The sequence below is a fragment of the Poecile atricapillus genome, chromosome 2 (genome assembly GCF_030490865.1).
Source record: "Poecile atricapillus isolate bPoeAtr1 chromosome 2, bPoeAtr1.hap1, whole genome shotgun sequence".
Lineage (NCBI taxonomy): Eukaryota > Metazoa > Chordata > Aves > Passeriformes > Paridae > Poecile > Poecile atricapillus.
The window spans coordinates 100,962,330-100,975,911 of NC_081250.1; the positions used below are offsets into that span (position 1 = coordinate 100,962,330).

General features: G+C 35.7%; 1 protein-coding gene across 2 annotated transcripts in view; it reads right to left on the minus strand.

Annotated features, from left to right (window-relative positions):
* Positions 1 to 13,582, minus strand: part of CEP192 (centrosomal protein 192) — a 58,004-nt gene that overhangs the window by 7,574 nt on the left and 36,848 nt on the right. For both annotated transcript variants that reach the window (XM_058833380.1, XM_058833379.1), the window contains exons 33-40: positions 12,672 to 12,813; positions 11,912 to 12,084; positions 11,658 to 11,781; positions 9,780 to 9,885; positions 8,151 to 8,355; positions 6,872 to 6,951; positions 5,903 to 5,998; positions 4,313 to 4,432 (exon numbers count right to left, since the gene is read on the minus strand). In XM_058833380.1, coding sequence (XP_058689363.1) covers positions 4,313 to 4,432; positions 5,903 to 5,998; positions 6,872 to 6,951; positions 8,151 to 8,355; positions 9,780 to 9,885; positions 11,658 to 11,781; positions 11,912 to 12,084; positions 12,672 to 12,813 — 1,046 coding nt within the window. The remainder of the gene's footprint in view (positions 1 to 4,312; positions 4,433 to 5,902; positions 5,999 to 6,871; positions 6,952 to 8,150; positions 8,356 to 9,779; positions 9,886 to 11,657; positions 11,782 to 11,911; positions 12,085 to 12,671; positions 12,814 to 13,582) is intronic.

Consider the following 13,582-nt stretch of genomic DNA (forward strand, 5'->3'; position numbering starts at 1 on the left):
TGAAAGAGCTGCTAATCAGTCTGTCAGAAATAGCAGCAGCCATAAAAAAAAAATCTAAATTTTAAAGGATACATTTTTCAGTTGCAAATAACCCATGAACTCCAGTAGAACCCAATAAAGACAAGAAGGGATTTGCACATGTGTCTTGCTTCAAGAGGTTTTATTTTTCCACCTAGTGAAAAACAATGGGCATCATGGCTCTGTTATCATTCAAATTCTAATTTATCAAAAGGTAAGCTGACTGCATGAGAATAAGGTACATTATGGAAAATGATCAGAAGTTACCCCAGTCTTTATAAGAGCATGTTGAAATACTGCTTACTTTACCACAGTCTGTACTGACTTCTGCTGTTTTAAATGAGAGCAGTGCATTAACACTCAAAATGGTTACAACTGAATGCTGCAGCTCCAAAGACACCTCAGAAACACAGGTTTGTATAGCCTGAAAATTGGAATTATTTTTCTCACAGAGCTTAAAAAGGTTTTCCCTCCTCTCACTTCTGAGATACACAAAGATGATGAAGCTTTGTGCTGCTGATACTTTTAAATGTATTTAATGTTACTTATGTACGTTACCTAACTTTTTAAAGTACGTAAACCATGTAAATGAAAAAACTGCATGTATTCAACATTTGCAGTATCTTCAAAAAATAGCAGGGGTTCTTTACAAAGTCCTCAACTTTCTATATGCTAAAGCAGCAGTCAGGACTTTGATGCTGCCTTAGCCTTGTGGCAGGTGGTTGCTAGTTCACCCAGAAGGGAGCAATAGACCCAAACAGCAGTCCAAGACTCTGTGCACAATACTCATTCTCAGCTCAATGATCTTCGAAGAGCCCTGTCATGGGGTGGCTTTACCTTTAAGATGGCTTTGGGAGCTAAGAAAGTTGAAGCTGCTGGTGGCTGATGGGAGTCTTTCCTCCTGACCAATTAACAGTCATTTCTAAGAACTGACAGCAGTTTTGACCATTAAAAAGTTAAGTCAACCTGTGAACACCTCCTTAAGATATAAAGTCAGAGCACTCTTGTTCTCTTTGTTTCCTGGCTGTGAAAGGTAACAGAGCTCCAGCTGGCCTCCCGTTCCCTACCTGGCTGTGCGGGGGCTGGGCTGGGCCCAGCGGCTCCCGGCCGGGAGATGGGGCCTGCGGGGCTTGCCCCGGGCTCTGGCCGGGCCAGGCCGGTCCCTGGCTCGGCTGCAGGTTTTGCTGTGTCTGAATTCACCAGAAACTGCCAAGTAAAGAAAGGAAAAAAAAGCTCTTGACCTGCGGCGTGCTGAGACAGTGACCACACTCTCCAGAGCAGCCATGAAGAATCTTCCATCGCAGACAACTCCAGCCACTGCTCTGGCATAGATCACAGAACCATCTACAAAAGCCTGGGCAAGATTTTAACCCTTTCATTACCCAGACGAGACTTGCAGATTAATCCTTTTATCCAGAGAGAGAAAAAGAGAGTAATCAACATGTAAAGAGACTTTATAAACTATCAGAGACAGTAAAGAAAAGAATTAAGCTTCAGAAAAGGTAGAGAATAAGGAGATGCTTTATAAGCTGAAATATTTTTCTGTTAAAGCTGTGGAGATGGACAATAAGGTCCTGAAAAAACTACTTTAATTCATGACAGAGTATATTGGGAGGAATGGAGTGTTCAAAGTTTGGATTTTGAGCAAAAAGTGGAGTAATTGTGATACAGTGAGGTGCTGGAACAGAGTGAAGCGAAGATTTGAGGCCTTGAGAGCAATGAGAAAACTGTTTTCTAGTGAAGCTCACAGAGACAGATGAAGAGAACTTTTGCCTTTGAATAACTCATCCTTAAAATGACATCCCTAAACTCATGGCCCATAACACACCTCAAAGTGATGTGAAATGGGAGGAGTGAGCTCTGATGACAGGATTTCTGGGCAGCTGGCATCAGGAAAATAGAAAACTATAACAGAAATAGTTTTCTTGTGAGAAACTCCATAGATTGACAGAAGGAGACTTCTGTTTCTCTACAAAGACTGATGAAAAGACTGTAGCAGGAATTGGGACTGTTTTAACCACCAAAGTTCTGAAGTTTTTCTGTCTCTATGTTGTCACGTGTACAAAGAAATGGTCAAGTAGTGGGGGATAAAAGAGTATTCTGGAAGTTTATTCTGGTATTTTTTTGTTTTTTGTTGGGTTGTGGTTTTTTGTTTGTTTGGTTGGTTTTTTTTATTCTTGTAGTTTTGTTAATAAACTTTCTTTATTCCTTTTAAGTTTTAAGCCTGTTTTGCTCTTGTTCTAATCTATATCTCACAGCAAGAAGTAAGTAATTTTTTAGTTACTGCTTTGAAACCACAACAAGCCCCCAGCAGTAGGAACAGATGTTCTTCAGGAAAAGAAAAAACTAAGTTTGAATGACCAGCACCAAAAGAATCCCTCCTTTCTTTGTCTCTTGGACCGGTTTTGAAGACATGATGATCTGAACTCCTGACTATAGTTTCCAATGATGAGGACTGCAAACACATGTAGAGCATAATCAAAATTACAGTTATTTGATTTTTTAGGAAAAAGATTTAAGTGGTATGTGCCACTGATTTTTCCTAAATTAATGTTGTTCTTTTAGTTCCTTCCTGAGTTCTTCCAAATTTTTCATTTCTTCTCAAGTGGTGCTATAAATAAACACCACTCAGTCACTCTGAATGACAGCCAGTCACTCTTCCCACTTCATTCTATCAGAAGTCACATTAACCACAGCTGTAGCCCCTTGCCTCAGCAAAACCACCAGATTCCCAGTCCTCTTCAAAGTTTTAGTAACACTGCCTAAACTCTTGATCCCAAGAAGACAACAGATTATGATTCACTTGTGTTCTCAACTAAAAGCTGCAACACTAAATGTTCTGCGTTGATCCCTCTTCTGAACAGATGTAGTTGTACCTAGTTGATAAATACAGTACTTCCTTCTCAAATCTTTCTGAAAATGATCGTGACACGCATTTCAAGTATTTTCTATGAACTTTTTTCCCATGTGCAGAGATTCCATAAAGATCTAATTGTTAACAGTTTCGAAAAAAATTAAGAACAAATCTGACACAGTAGTTTAAAAACATTAATATCAAGTTATGCTGCTCAAAGATTTACACAACTCTGACAATTAGTCACGTTTTTAAGAAGAAACTTCTTTAAAACTCTAGAGTTCTGTTAAAGAATTAATCTTCTCCACATTTCAACTAGCTTTAAAAAGACAAATGATTTAGATGATTTCCTCATTTTCAGGAAAATTATGATCAAAGAATTTGATGAAAGCCTAAAAAAAAACCATCTAAAACCAAACATTATACAGGACTCTCATACCAAAAATCAGAAGTTATTTAACATAAACCTTTTTACAAGTACTCTTTCAACACAATTAATTTTGAAAGAACAAGGAACCTACAAAACAAATGTAAGGTACCTCAGCAAGAAGGCTAAGTAAGGTTCCTACTATTGAAGCATGCTTAGTACTCTAAAGAGAGATCCCAAATCTTTGTGTGGACTTCTTCAAAAAATGAAGTCAAACCTTCTGAAGAGGACAGCAAAGCATATATAATAACCATGCCATGCTGAACATAAAAAGCTCTTCACATTAAGCTTATTTAACTAATCATTAGAATTCTCCCTTCCTCATGGTAATAAGTCCTCGGTCCTATGTGAATTCCTCTTGCACAGACAAGATAAAAAGCAAGGTAAGGAGAGAGAGCACAGGAAATCAGTTGCAACTCCCAACTTGCTTCTTCCAAGCTTTATCATAAAATTTGAGCTGAGGAACAGCAGGGAAGCAAAGGAGAGCTCAAACCCAATTGCTCCCATGTATACATTTCACAATTATTCCCACCTACATTGTTACTCTGATAAAATACTGAAGCAGGTTTTATTAGAGACACAAATACCCATCTCCAAGATGGATATTTGAAAATTCCAAAACTGAATTATGTATTATAGCAAAGGTCAGTTACTTCACTATTTATTTACAAAAATAAAACCAACAAACAAAAAACCAAACAAAACTGATAAAAACATCTTTGTCTACAGAAACAATTCCCCTAGAACATAAATTTGTCTCTACTCTCTCTGAGCTAAATAAAGTTTTATATCATAAATGCTAAACGATAATTCATTATCACATAAGGAAGAAGATGAAGGTATTTTTGTAACATAAGGAAAAAAAATACAATTTAGCCCAGCAAAAATACTAGCAAGGTTGAGTTTTTTTCCAGAATATACCAAGGTATATACAAAAGAGTAGTGTATAATAAAATCAAGATGTCACAAAAAATCTGTGCTCAAGACAGTATTTATAGCATTTATATACTCACATTTCCAGAAAGCTGAAATTTCAATTTGTGTTTCCTACTCGGATTTTCAACTGAGTAATACTCAAGGTCCCAGAACTGGGAGTAATCTCCTTTATCTCTAGGTGAAAATATTACAGCAACCTACAAAAAAAAAAAAAAAAAAAGAGAAAAAATTTGCAGAACACTAATAATCTTCAGAATCTTCATACCTTCACAGTTTTACCTGCACAAAGTTGTGGTTCAGCCAGCATAAAATTTACACACTACAGAATACACATGGCCTACACAGGTGATCTTGTAGAAAACTATACAACTAGCTAGTCCTCTTTTGCCCACAAGTGGAAAGAATTGGATGAAATACGTTGTGCAAGAAACTTTGAACAAAATTTGAGTTCACATAATCTGCTTTCAGCAAAGTCAGCAAGCGCTGGCACAATTACTTATGTTAGTAAGCAGAGAGAAAGGGGACCAGGAAGAAAATATGTGTACCTGAAAAAAAATTTCCTTCATCTGGTAACTAAGTTGTGAACACTCAACTCCTCCAGCTCCAAATCTGTAAGCGCACTGTGCTACAATTATTAGTAGGCCTGAAATTTAAACCAACTTGCAAGCCATGAATATGATCAATCTTAAAGGTCACGTATGTAACAAAGGCTTGCATCTGTATAGTGCTGTACCAGGTTAATTCTAGAGTAAAGTTTCATTGTTTTCAGAACTGAGGTTGAGAGAAGAGAGAGAGCAGCAGATTTGAATAGACCACTACAACTATATCAAGTTAGCCAAACATCATATCCACTGCCAAAAAAAACCAGCCAAGCATGACACTGTACCTTATCAGCTCCAGCCCACAGCCTGGCATCCCAATGATGTAAATATTTTTCAAATAGGCCTGAACTAGGTTTGCTAAGGCAAATACAATTGTTTAAATTCAAATAATGGCTTGCAATATTATGAAATTACTATGAAACTGGACAGAAATAAGTTTTTTATTCTTGTAAATTGTTTACAAATTGCATCTCTATAGAAATAATGCCATAATTATCCATAACAATGAAAAGCTAGGTGTTAATGAAGATTAAAAGATAAAATTCAAGCAGCATTGTGAGAGAAGACCCTTACAAACCCATTCAGTCCATCCTTGGATGTGCTTTATAACTGTGGTTATGAAACCCTCTACTGGTCAGGAGATAACATTGTAAGTCAAATGAAACCAACTTTAGGAACAGACAACTGTTCTTGAACAAATATAGCAAGAATGCTTCAAGGAAGGGAAACATGTGCTTACACTAGGTTTTGTAAGAACCTAGAATTATCTGCCATTTTCTTCTGGAATTTTACAAAGCATTTAAAATAATTTTCTGTTCTAAAATAATTTGTCCTTAAAAACTCCCAAACAGTAACACAAACACACAACCACTTTGAAATCAAACTACTTTGATTGCATGAATCAACTCTGCTGAATTAAGCTGATACAGACTACCTGATACACTCCAGAACCCAAAACTGAAAGGCCAACATTTTATCATTATCAGATAAAATTTATTTCTCATTTAAGATCTTGTTTTACAATTGAGATACACTAATATGCCTGAAATATTTATAAATGTTTACCTTCTCTTGTCCACGAACTTCGAGAGTACCAGAAACATGGGAAAATCCAAAAGCAGAGTAAGGAACCCTATAAACAGTACCACTTCCATCCACATCCTGCAAATGAATTTATGAGTCAGATTCAGAAGGAGAAGGAAAAAAATAGCCTCAAACCACACAATACACCCACAAACACACCCCCCTTGCGGAAGACTGAGGAAAATACACCCAATTAAATTGCTTTTAAATGAAGAATTAATACTGACTCCCTAAAAGCAAATTAATAAAGACTGAAACTGCTAAACCCAGTCACCACAACTACCGACTTACAGTTTAGAGGTGATGCACTGGCTGGAACATGATATACAGTCCTATAGGGTACCAGTAAGAGTGCAACATAACCATTTTTCATCATTTCACAACAATTGACCATAATAATAATTCTAGCCTAAAATCAAAAATCATCACAGTATTTCAGACTATCAAAAAAATAGGGAAGCATTTACAAATATCAACAGCTAGGCATGGGCAACATCACTGTAATTAAAATATCCTTGACTTAACTCAAATTTCTCCTGAGATACCATGTATTGTACCAGTGCAATTTCAGCAACACCAGTCTAGAACAAGACAAGTCTGACATTCTGGAGCCAAAAAGAGACACCTATCTTTCATTTATGCTTGATTATTTAATGCAATCTGGATAATGATACTCTGTGAGCACAATCAAACTCTGTAAAGCAGTAAGTGAAGCAGAAACTGTAGCACAGAGCACTGATTGATTCACAGTCAGGGAGCACATTAGGGAAGGTAAAACGAGCAAAACATTTCCCTGATATGGACAGAGATAGAAAAACCTCTGTAACTGAGGTCATGCTCAAATGTATATTCTTCCTTGAGAAGCAGCTAGGAGGGAGGACAGCAGGAAGAGAGAAGTTAAAATAAAACCCAGGGATTTGCATAAAACTCCCAATGCAAGCATTCACTCACTTTAACATAGGGTGGTGCAAAAGATGACAACTTCCACTTCAGATTTTCATTCCCTTTGTTCTCCATTTCCAGGAAATTCTCTAAAAGAGAAATATCAGACCAGTATACTAAACATCTTTGTTCAAGTATCCCTGGTGTAAAGAGTTAAGCAGAAACTATGGTTCTAGATGAACACAAGTTTAGTGGAAACAGCTTTCATTATAAGTCTCAAGAGCAGACTCAAAGCACTCCGTCATAAAATTTGTAAAAGCTTATACACAAGAAATTTAGACTCCACAAAAAAACCCCCAAAAGATATCCAACTCCTTCCCAAGACATTAGTTGATCATTCAGAGACAAAACACAGAGTATTCCACTCTGGGACCAAATAAAGCTGTATCAAAAAATCTGTTTTATTACTCAGCATTATATATAAATACATGTCTCATGGCAAGAATTAATAGGACAAGATCATCTCAGCCTAGAACAGCACTTAAAGTTTAGCTGCAGACATACCTTATATAGGAAATTTATAAACACCAAAGTATTATATTACAATCCTTTCATAATTTTAGCAAAAACCCCCCAAATAAAATTGATAAATTAAGCCTTGAAAGTCCTCAAGTCTGCTGGAAAAAAATTGAAGTCAATGGATCATTAAAAATACCTTAAATATCTAAAACAGTAAGTACTACAAAAAATCCTGGTATCTAGATAACAGAATGAGAGTTCCATAGAGTTACTTTGAGAATTTTAATTATTACTGGAATTAAAAGTACAGACCAAGCATTTCAGACTCCATTATCTACACTGTCCTCCTTGATCACTATGTACCCAGACAAGGACAGCCATCCTTATAGCTGGTAGTCCTGTGGTCTTTAGGAAGAACATTTATTTCCTTGCTAAACACAGATAGGTCTCATGGGCACAAGCACAGATGAGAACAGATCTACTGCAAAGGTGTGTTGAGCCAAGAGTTTCAAGTAGTCAGAGGAACCTTTTAACATTCTCTTTTCCCAGACACAGCATTCATCTTAGTGGCTTAAAAACCCAGCAACTGATTTGCCTTTATGCAAACCTATCTGTGGAAAAAAAAAAGTGGGACTATACTGTATAAGGAGAACAAAAAAACTTTAAAAAAGCATTTCAAACTAAAGGTAGAAGTGGGAAACTGGTCATTCATGCTTATTAGACTAAGAGAACCAAACCAAAGGCACAGAAGTTCCTTTGCAATACAGTAAACAAACCCTCTGAACACAAGATACTGCAGATGCTATATTTAATAACTAATTCCTCTTACCTGAGCTTTGACCAGATCTTGTTTTAGGAAAAACAATGTTTTTGTTCTTTATCTCCATTTCTGTAAGAGGGAGCCTGGGGAGAGGCTTTGGCACATCAGCAGTAGGATTTTCAGACTGTGGAGTCATTACATCACTTCTCCTACATGGAAAGTCTGATCCAGACACGCTCTGTGCGACAGCCTCTTGAATAAGCACTTTAATAAACTTGTGCACAATTTGGAGAAAAGCAAAGTTTTAAACAGTGAATATTAATATATTAACAAGTGAAACTATTTAGCTCTATTTCCTTGAGCTGCAAGAGCTTATGTTCAGCTTTACATTTCAACAGATGAAAGCTCTCCTACATTAAATCACCAGGTCTTCTCCAACCTCGAGAGTTTAAAGATTCTAGGACAAGTTTAATTTAGGAGACAAGAAACATTCACTGAAAATTTGCCATCTAGGCATTTTAATTCAACAGGAATAATAATTTCAACTAATTTAACTGACATTTCCTACAACATTCTCTGTTGCAGATAAGGGAAACTGCTGCCTCATTCAGAAGAAGCTTTGTGTTCACTTTGCTACATAATTAGAAATTTTAAAAGTTTCAGTTAATACTAGTAAATCTTAGCATACTTTTTGCTGATTTGGAGAGGTAGCAAATAAATGATTAAAGCATTATTAGCTACCAGATTTCTAATAATTTGATGGGTTTTGTTACATTCTCAACACTTGTCCTAACAGATTTCTTAAATCCTTTTCTCATATTGCAGAACATAACATAATTAACTATGTGCAGTCATCATTTCCTTCTCAACAACTTCCCTGTTTGGGTTTTTGAAGGCAGATTCCAATTCTATATCATACCTCACACTTCCCTCCATGGAAAATGAAAGCAGATACAGTTTTATCCCTTCAGTGTCTATTTCTCTCTCCATGCATTGTTACAAATAACCCAAAACACACATTGACTGTAAAAGTAAGAAAAAAAGTCTTTTTCTTTAGGAGAGATTACCAAGGAGTCCATCTGCTCTTACACAGAAAAAAGAACTGTTTGCTTTATAAATTTTACTTATTTTTAAATTAATTTTACTTTAATGCCTCAACCAGGGAAATGTCTTGGATTAAAATCCATGAAGAGGCAGAACCTGTTCTAGACATTATTTATCACAGACCTGTCATCCAGAAGTTCAAGTTTACCTTAAGGGAGCTCAAAAGGAGCTATGGTTACTTGTCCAATAACCTTTTTTAACTTATTTTATTTTAAAATATAATATAGACTACTTCTGTGTGTGCACATCTACATATATATATATTTAGCATTTTAGAAAATTATGCATAAGGCAGTGGCGGGTGCAATGTTTTTGGAAATTCAGTTAGTGTTCACATAATAGTATTTCTTCAGAGATGAATAAACTAAAAATCTCATTATACAAAATGGCATTTTGACTATTTTTCTTTATGAGAACTAAAATAGTTTTCATAAATTTTAATTTTCATTTCTCATTAATTTTAATAAATTAAAAAGAATAATAATGGAGGTTGACAGAGGTGCTGACTCAAATCTAAAAGGTTTTAGCAACTTTATTGGAACCAACAAAGTAAAATAAAAAGCTGCAATCTGAAGTCTCAAGTAAACCATGTACCTTTAGTCCGTTATCACAATGGATATAGATTAGGCCACTCCAAGGAATTAATGTGGGCCTTGTGGCAAGTGACGGATTAGGACTCACCAGAATTAGTGTACTGCCCCTAAAAAAAAATAAATAAAAATCAACTAGCATAATTCTCATACTAGAATAAGTATCTACATTTGTCACTAGCCCACCCAAGAAAGGATGCAATTTTAAGATAGCAGATAAGTGAAGATGCTCTACAGATAGTTAAATTTAAGGTATTCAGATATGCAATATATTGAGCTTTAATAACCATGATCCCAGGATCTTCTTTCACTAAGAAATCAGATCACCTCTTTTCATGGCCTAACTCAGTTCAAGAATTCTTCAGGCTCCAGCCACCACAGTGCAGAGTATAAAATATTCTGGCTGGCTCTTGTTCTGACAGGTTGACTGCCCTTGGCACTGCAAGGAGATGGTCATGAAAAATAGAAAACTGGGCAAGTGTAGCTTGCTGTGCTTAAGTCAGCTGTTCCCACGGGACTGCTTCCTACTTGCAGACCTCTGTTCTTGATCCAAACTACTTACTTGAACCCAAAATGTGAGAATTCTGCCCACATTTTTCCAATGAACACATTTTAAAATTCTACCCTGCAAGAAAATTCCTTGCAGAAGGCCTTCAATACCCTCTTTTTAAGAAATCATCCAGACAATCCTGAATTTAGGGTATGAGACACTATGTCCTTACTTTCACAGCTACTGGAAAGTCATTCATTGTTACTGCTTTTTGAGAATATTTTTCTCGGCACTGATTGAATCTGCAATGAGTGGCAGATATCCTAGCCCTTCCATGGAACTCTATTTTGTTCTCACTAGTGATAAAAGTTTCCCAGAAATTTATATCTACATGAATATGAAATTAAGTGTTCAAAATGCAATTGGCGAGGCAGGACTGAAGAGAAAGTATGTTCGGGCAATCATACTTCAAAGTTAAAGCAACTACTGAAATACATTTCTGAAAGCAAAAGTATTTTTTTTGATGGGAGACATTTTTTTGGGAGGATGAGAATAGTTTAATAACAGGGTCTTAAAGCTGATCTGAACTGAAACTTGAAAAACACCAGAAATTTAGAAGGGAGAGGTGAGCAAACCTTTCAAGCATAAATTGTGGAAGTCTTTGCTGCCCTGGGTGCAAAGTCTCATATACATATACAGTGATACTATGACTACTTTCCCAAAAAAAAAACAACACTAATTAAGGTACATGCAAGCTGATAGCGGCTTGTCATTATTTTCATACCTACAGATACTGAGAAGCCAAAGGTTGAATGCCAAAACACAGTTTTCTCAAAATAAAAAAAAATCCCAGAATCAAGTTGTGAGGAATATCAGCAGCAGATTTGCTAAAGAAAACACTAAGTCCCCAGAAGAGAAGCCTTCTTGAAGAGCTGTTATTTTGGGGGTTGTTTCTTGGTTGTGGGAAGGGAGGAAGTGTTTTTTGTTTTTAAATCCATAGCTAAATTTTAAACGAAAACTACTGTGAAAAGAGATTTTTAAAGCTTCAGCTTCACTGGCCATTCAGCTCCTTGAAAATGATGCAATTATAGTACTTCCAGGCACAGAAAATTCCTGGCATTGAGGTAATTATACATGCGACAGAAGAACATCCCCATTACACACAACTGTAAAAGGAAAAGGTCCTAAAAAAAGCTAGATTTTGATGTTAGTTGACAAAAAGTCTATACCCTGGAACTAAAATAGTTTCAGGGTACAGCCTAAGCAAACTAAAGTGAATTCCTAAAAAACAATTAAAATTCCTAAATTATTTACACATTTAAAGTAGAAATAAATTCCTCCAAAACCTTTCCACATTTTCACACATAAAGGAACTTAAGGAAATATACTTACTCTGGTTCAACATTTCCATGTTGTGGGGTTATAGTAAGGCAGTGAGCTGGCCATGAAAGTTCAAATGTTAACATTCTATTGGAATTGTTGAGAATTTGTACATGTCTAATATCTGCTGCTTCACCTGTAACACAAAAATAAAAGCCAACATGTACAAAAATTCACAAAAATGCCCAAGACACAGAGATGCACAAATGCAGTACTGTTATCTTAATACTGAAGTGGCTATTTCATTAACTTCAAAAAATATTTACCAATAGAAGGAGATGTCAAAGCCAAATACTCAGGTGTAACAGTCCAAGTCTGTTGAGCATCTGATTTATTCTGAACCAGATCATTAGTTTTTGCAGATAAAGAAGTACCCTGAGGTCCTTTAACAGGAAGAACATCCAAAGGTGCAGTGGTATGTCTGACAAAGTTCTCAAACCTGAAAATAAGATTGCAGTAAGCAAAAGCAGTAAAAAAAAAATCTCATGAGTAATTATAATAGTCTACTCGTAGTATTTCTCAAAATATTATTATTAAAATACAATACTTTTTATATGGGCCCTGAATTTAATTCAATTCTCCATTAAGCAAAAAACAATCCAGCAGCTGTATCAGGACATAGCTTTTTCACAGAATATTTGGAAGTGGAAGGTAGCATTTAGAATGAGAAGAACTGAAACAAATAATTATCTTCAGAAAATAATATAAAATAATTTGAATAAAACATATACAGAGAAAACAAGTATTGCATAGAGAAATAAGGCAATGTAAGTTGAGTTTCACAGCATGTTGTGCAACACATTCTGAGGATCAGGAGGGAGCTGTGGAGATCACTCAGTCCAGCACCTCTGCACAAAGGAGGGTCAGCTACAGCAGGTTACTCAGGACATTGAGCAGCCAGGTTTTTCATTTCTTCAGAGATGGAAACTTCACAGCCACTCTGGGTAACCTGTTACAATGCCTAACCCCTCTCACAAGAAAAAAACATAATTACATGCATATAATTACTAATTATGGTTCCAGTACCTGTCCAATTCCAAATGGGGTCCAGGAGACTGCTGAAAGCCATCCTGATCACAACTGGAGTATCCGACCACAGAAATTAGAACTTTTTGCATATTTGCATAGAAAAGATGGATATCATTTGTCTCTCGTGGGACATCACATACTAAAAATGAGAGCAATAGAGAAATTCTAGTAAGAAAAATTCTAGAATACTCCAAAATTACACCACAGAGATTTAAGACATAGACCTAGTTAATAATCCATCAACTAAGAAATCCTAGATCATTCCAAAACTACTTCCTGCAAGTTTAATTATCAGGCAAAGCTCAACACTAACATCAAATACAATATATAAATCTGAATACACATCTTTTAAAACATTTTATTATAAGATATAACAAATATTACATATAAAAAATAAATATAGAAAGATTATCATATAGTTTCCACCTTTATATAAATGCTATATACTAATTTGATTCCATGCCAAATTAGAGTTAGGTTTTACTTTTTTCTCTAACACTGGCTTAAAAACTTCAAAGGATACTCCAGAAGTCAAATATCTAATGTTCATTAGGATTTCACCCCAACTAAGATGAATGATAAAAAAACCTTTACTTTTCCAAGTAAAGACAATATACAGTTCTTAGGGAAAGAAATAGACCACATTTATTCAGGTGTAGTAGCCTCAGATCAGTAAGTAATTCCATATGTGAATGTAACTAGTTCAAGAATAGGGTTTGACAGTAAATTTGGGACTTATGGGACTGAACAGTTGAAGAGGTGCTTGAAGGAACCCTTTACAATATACTGTATTCTTATTAATGCATTTCTTACTAACAAGCAGATGAAAAATTATTTATTTATGATTATTAAATTTAGGAAGGAAAATAAATATATATTTTGGTGACACCCAAGTTGTCTGCCTCTCA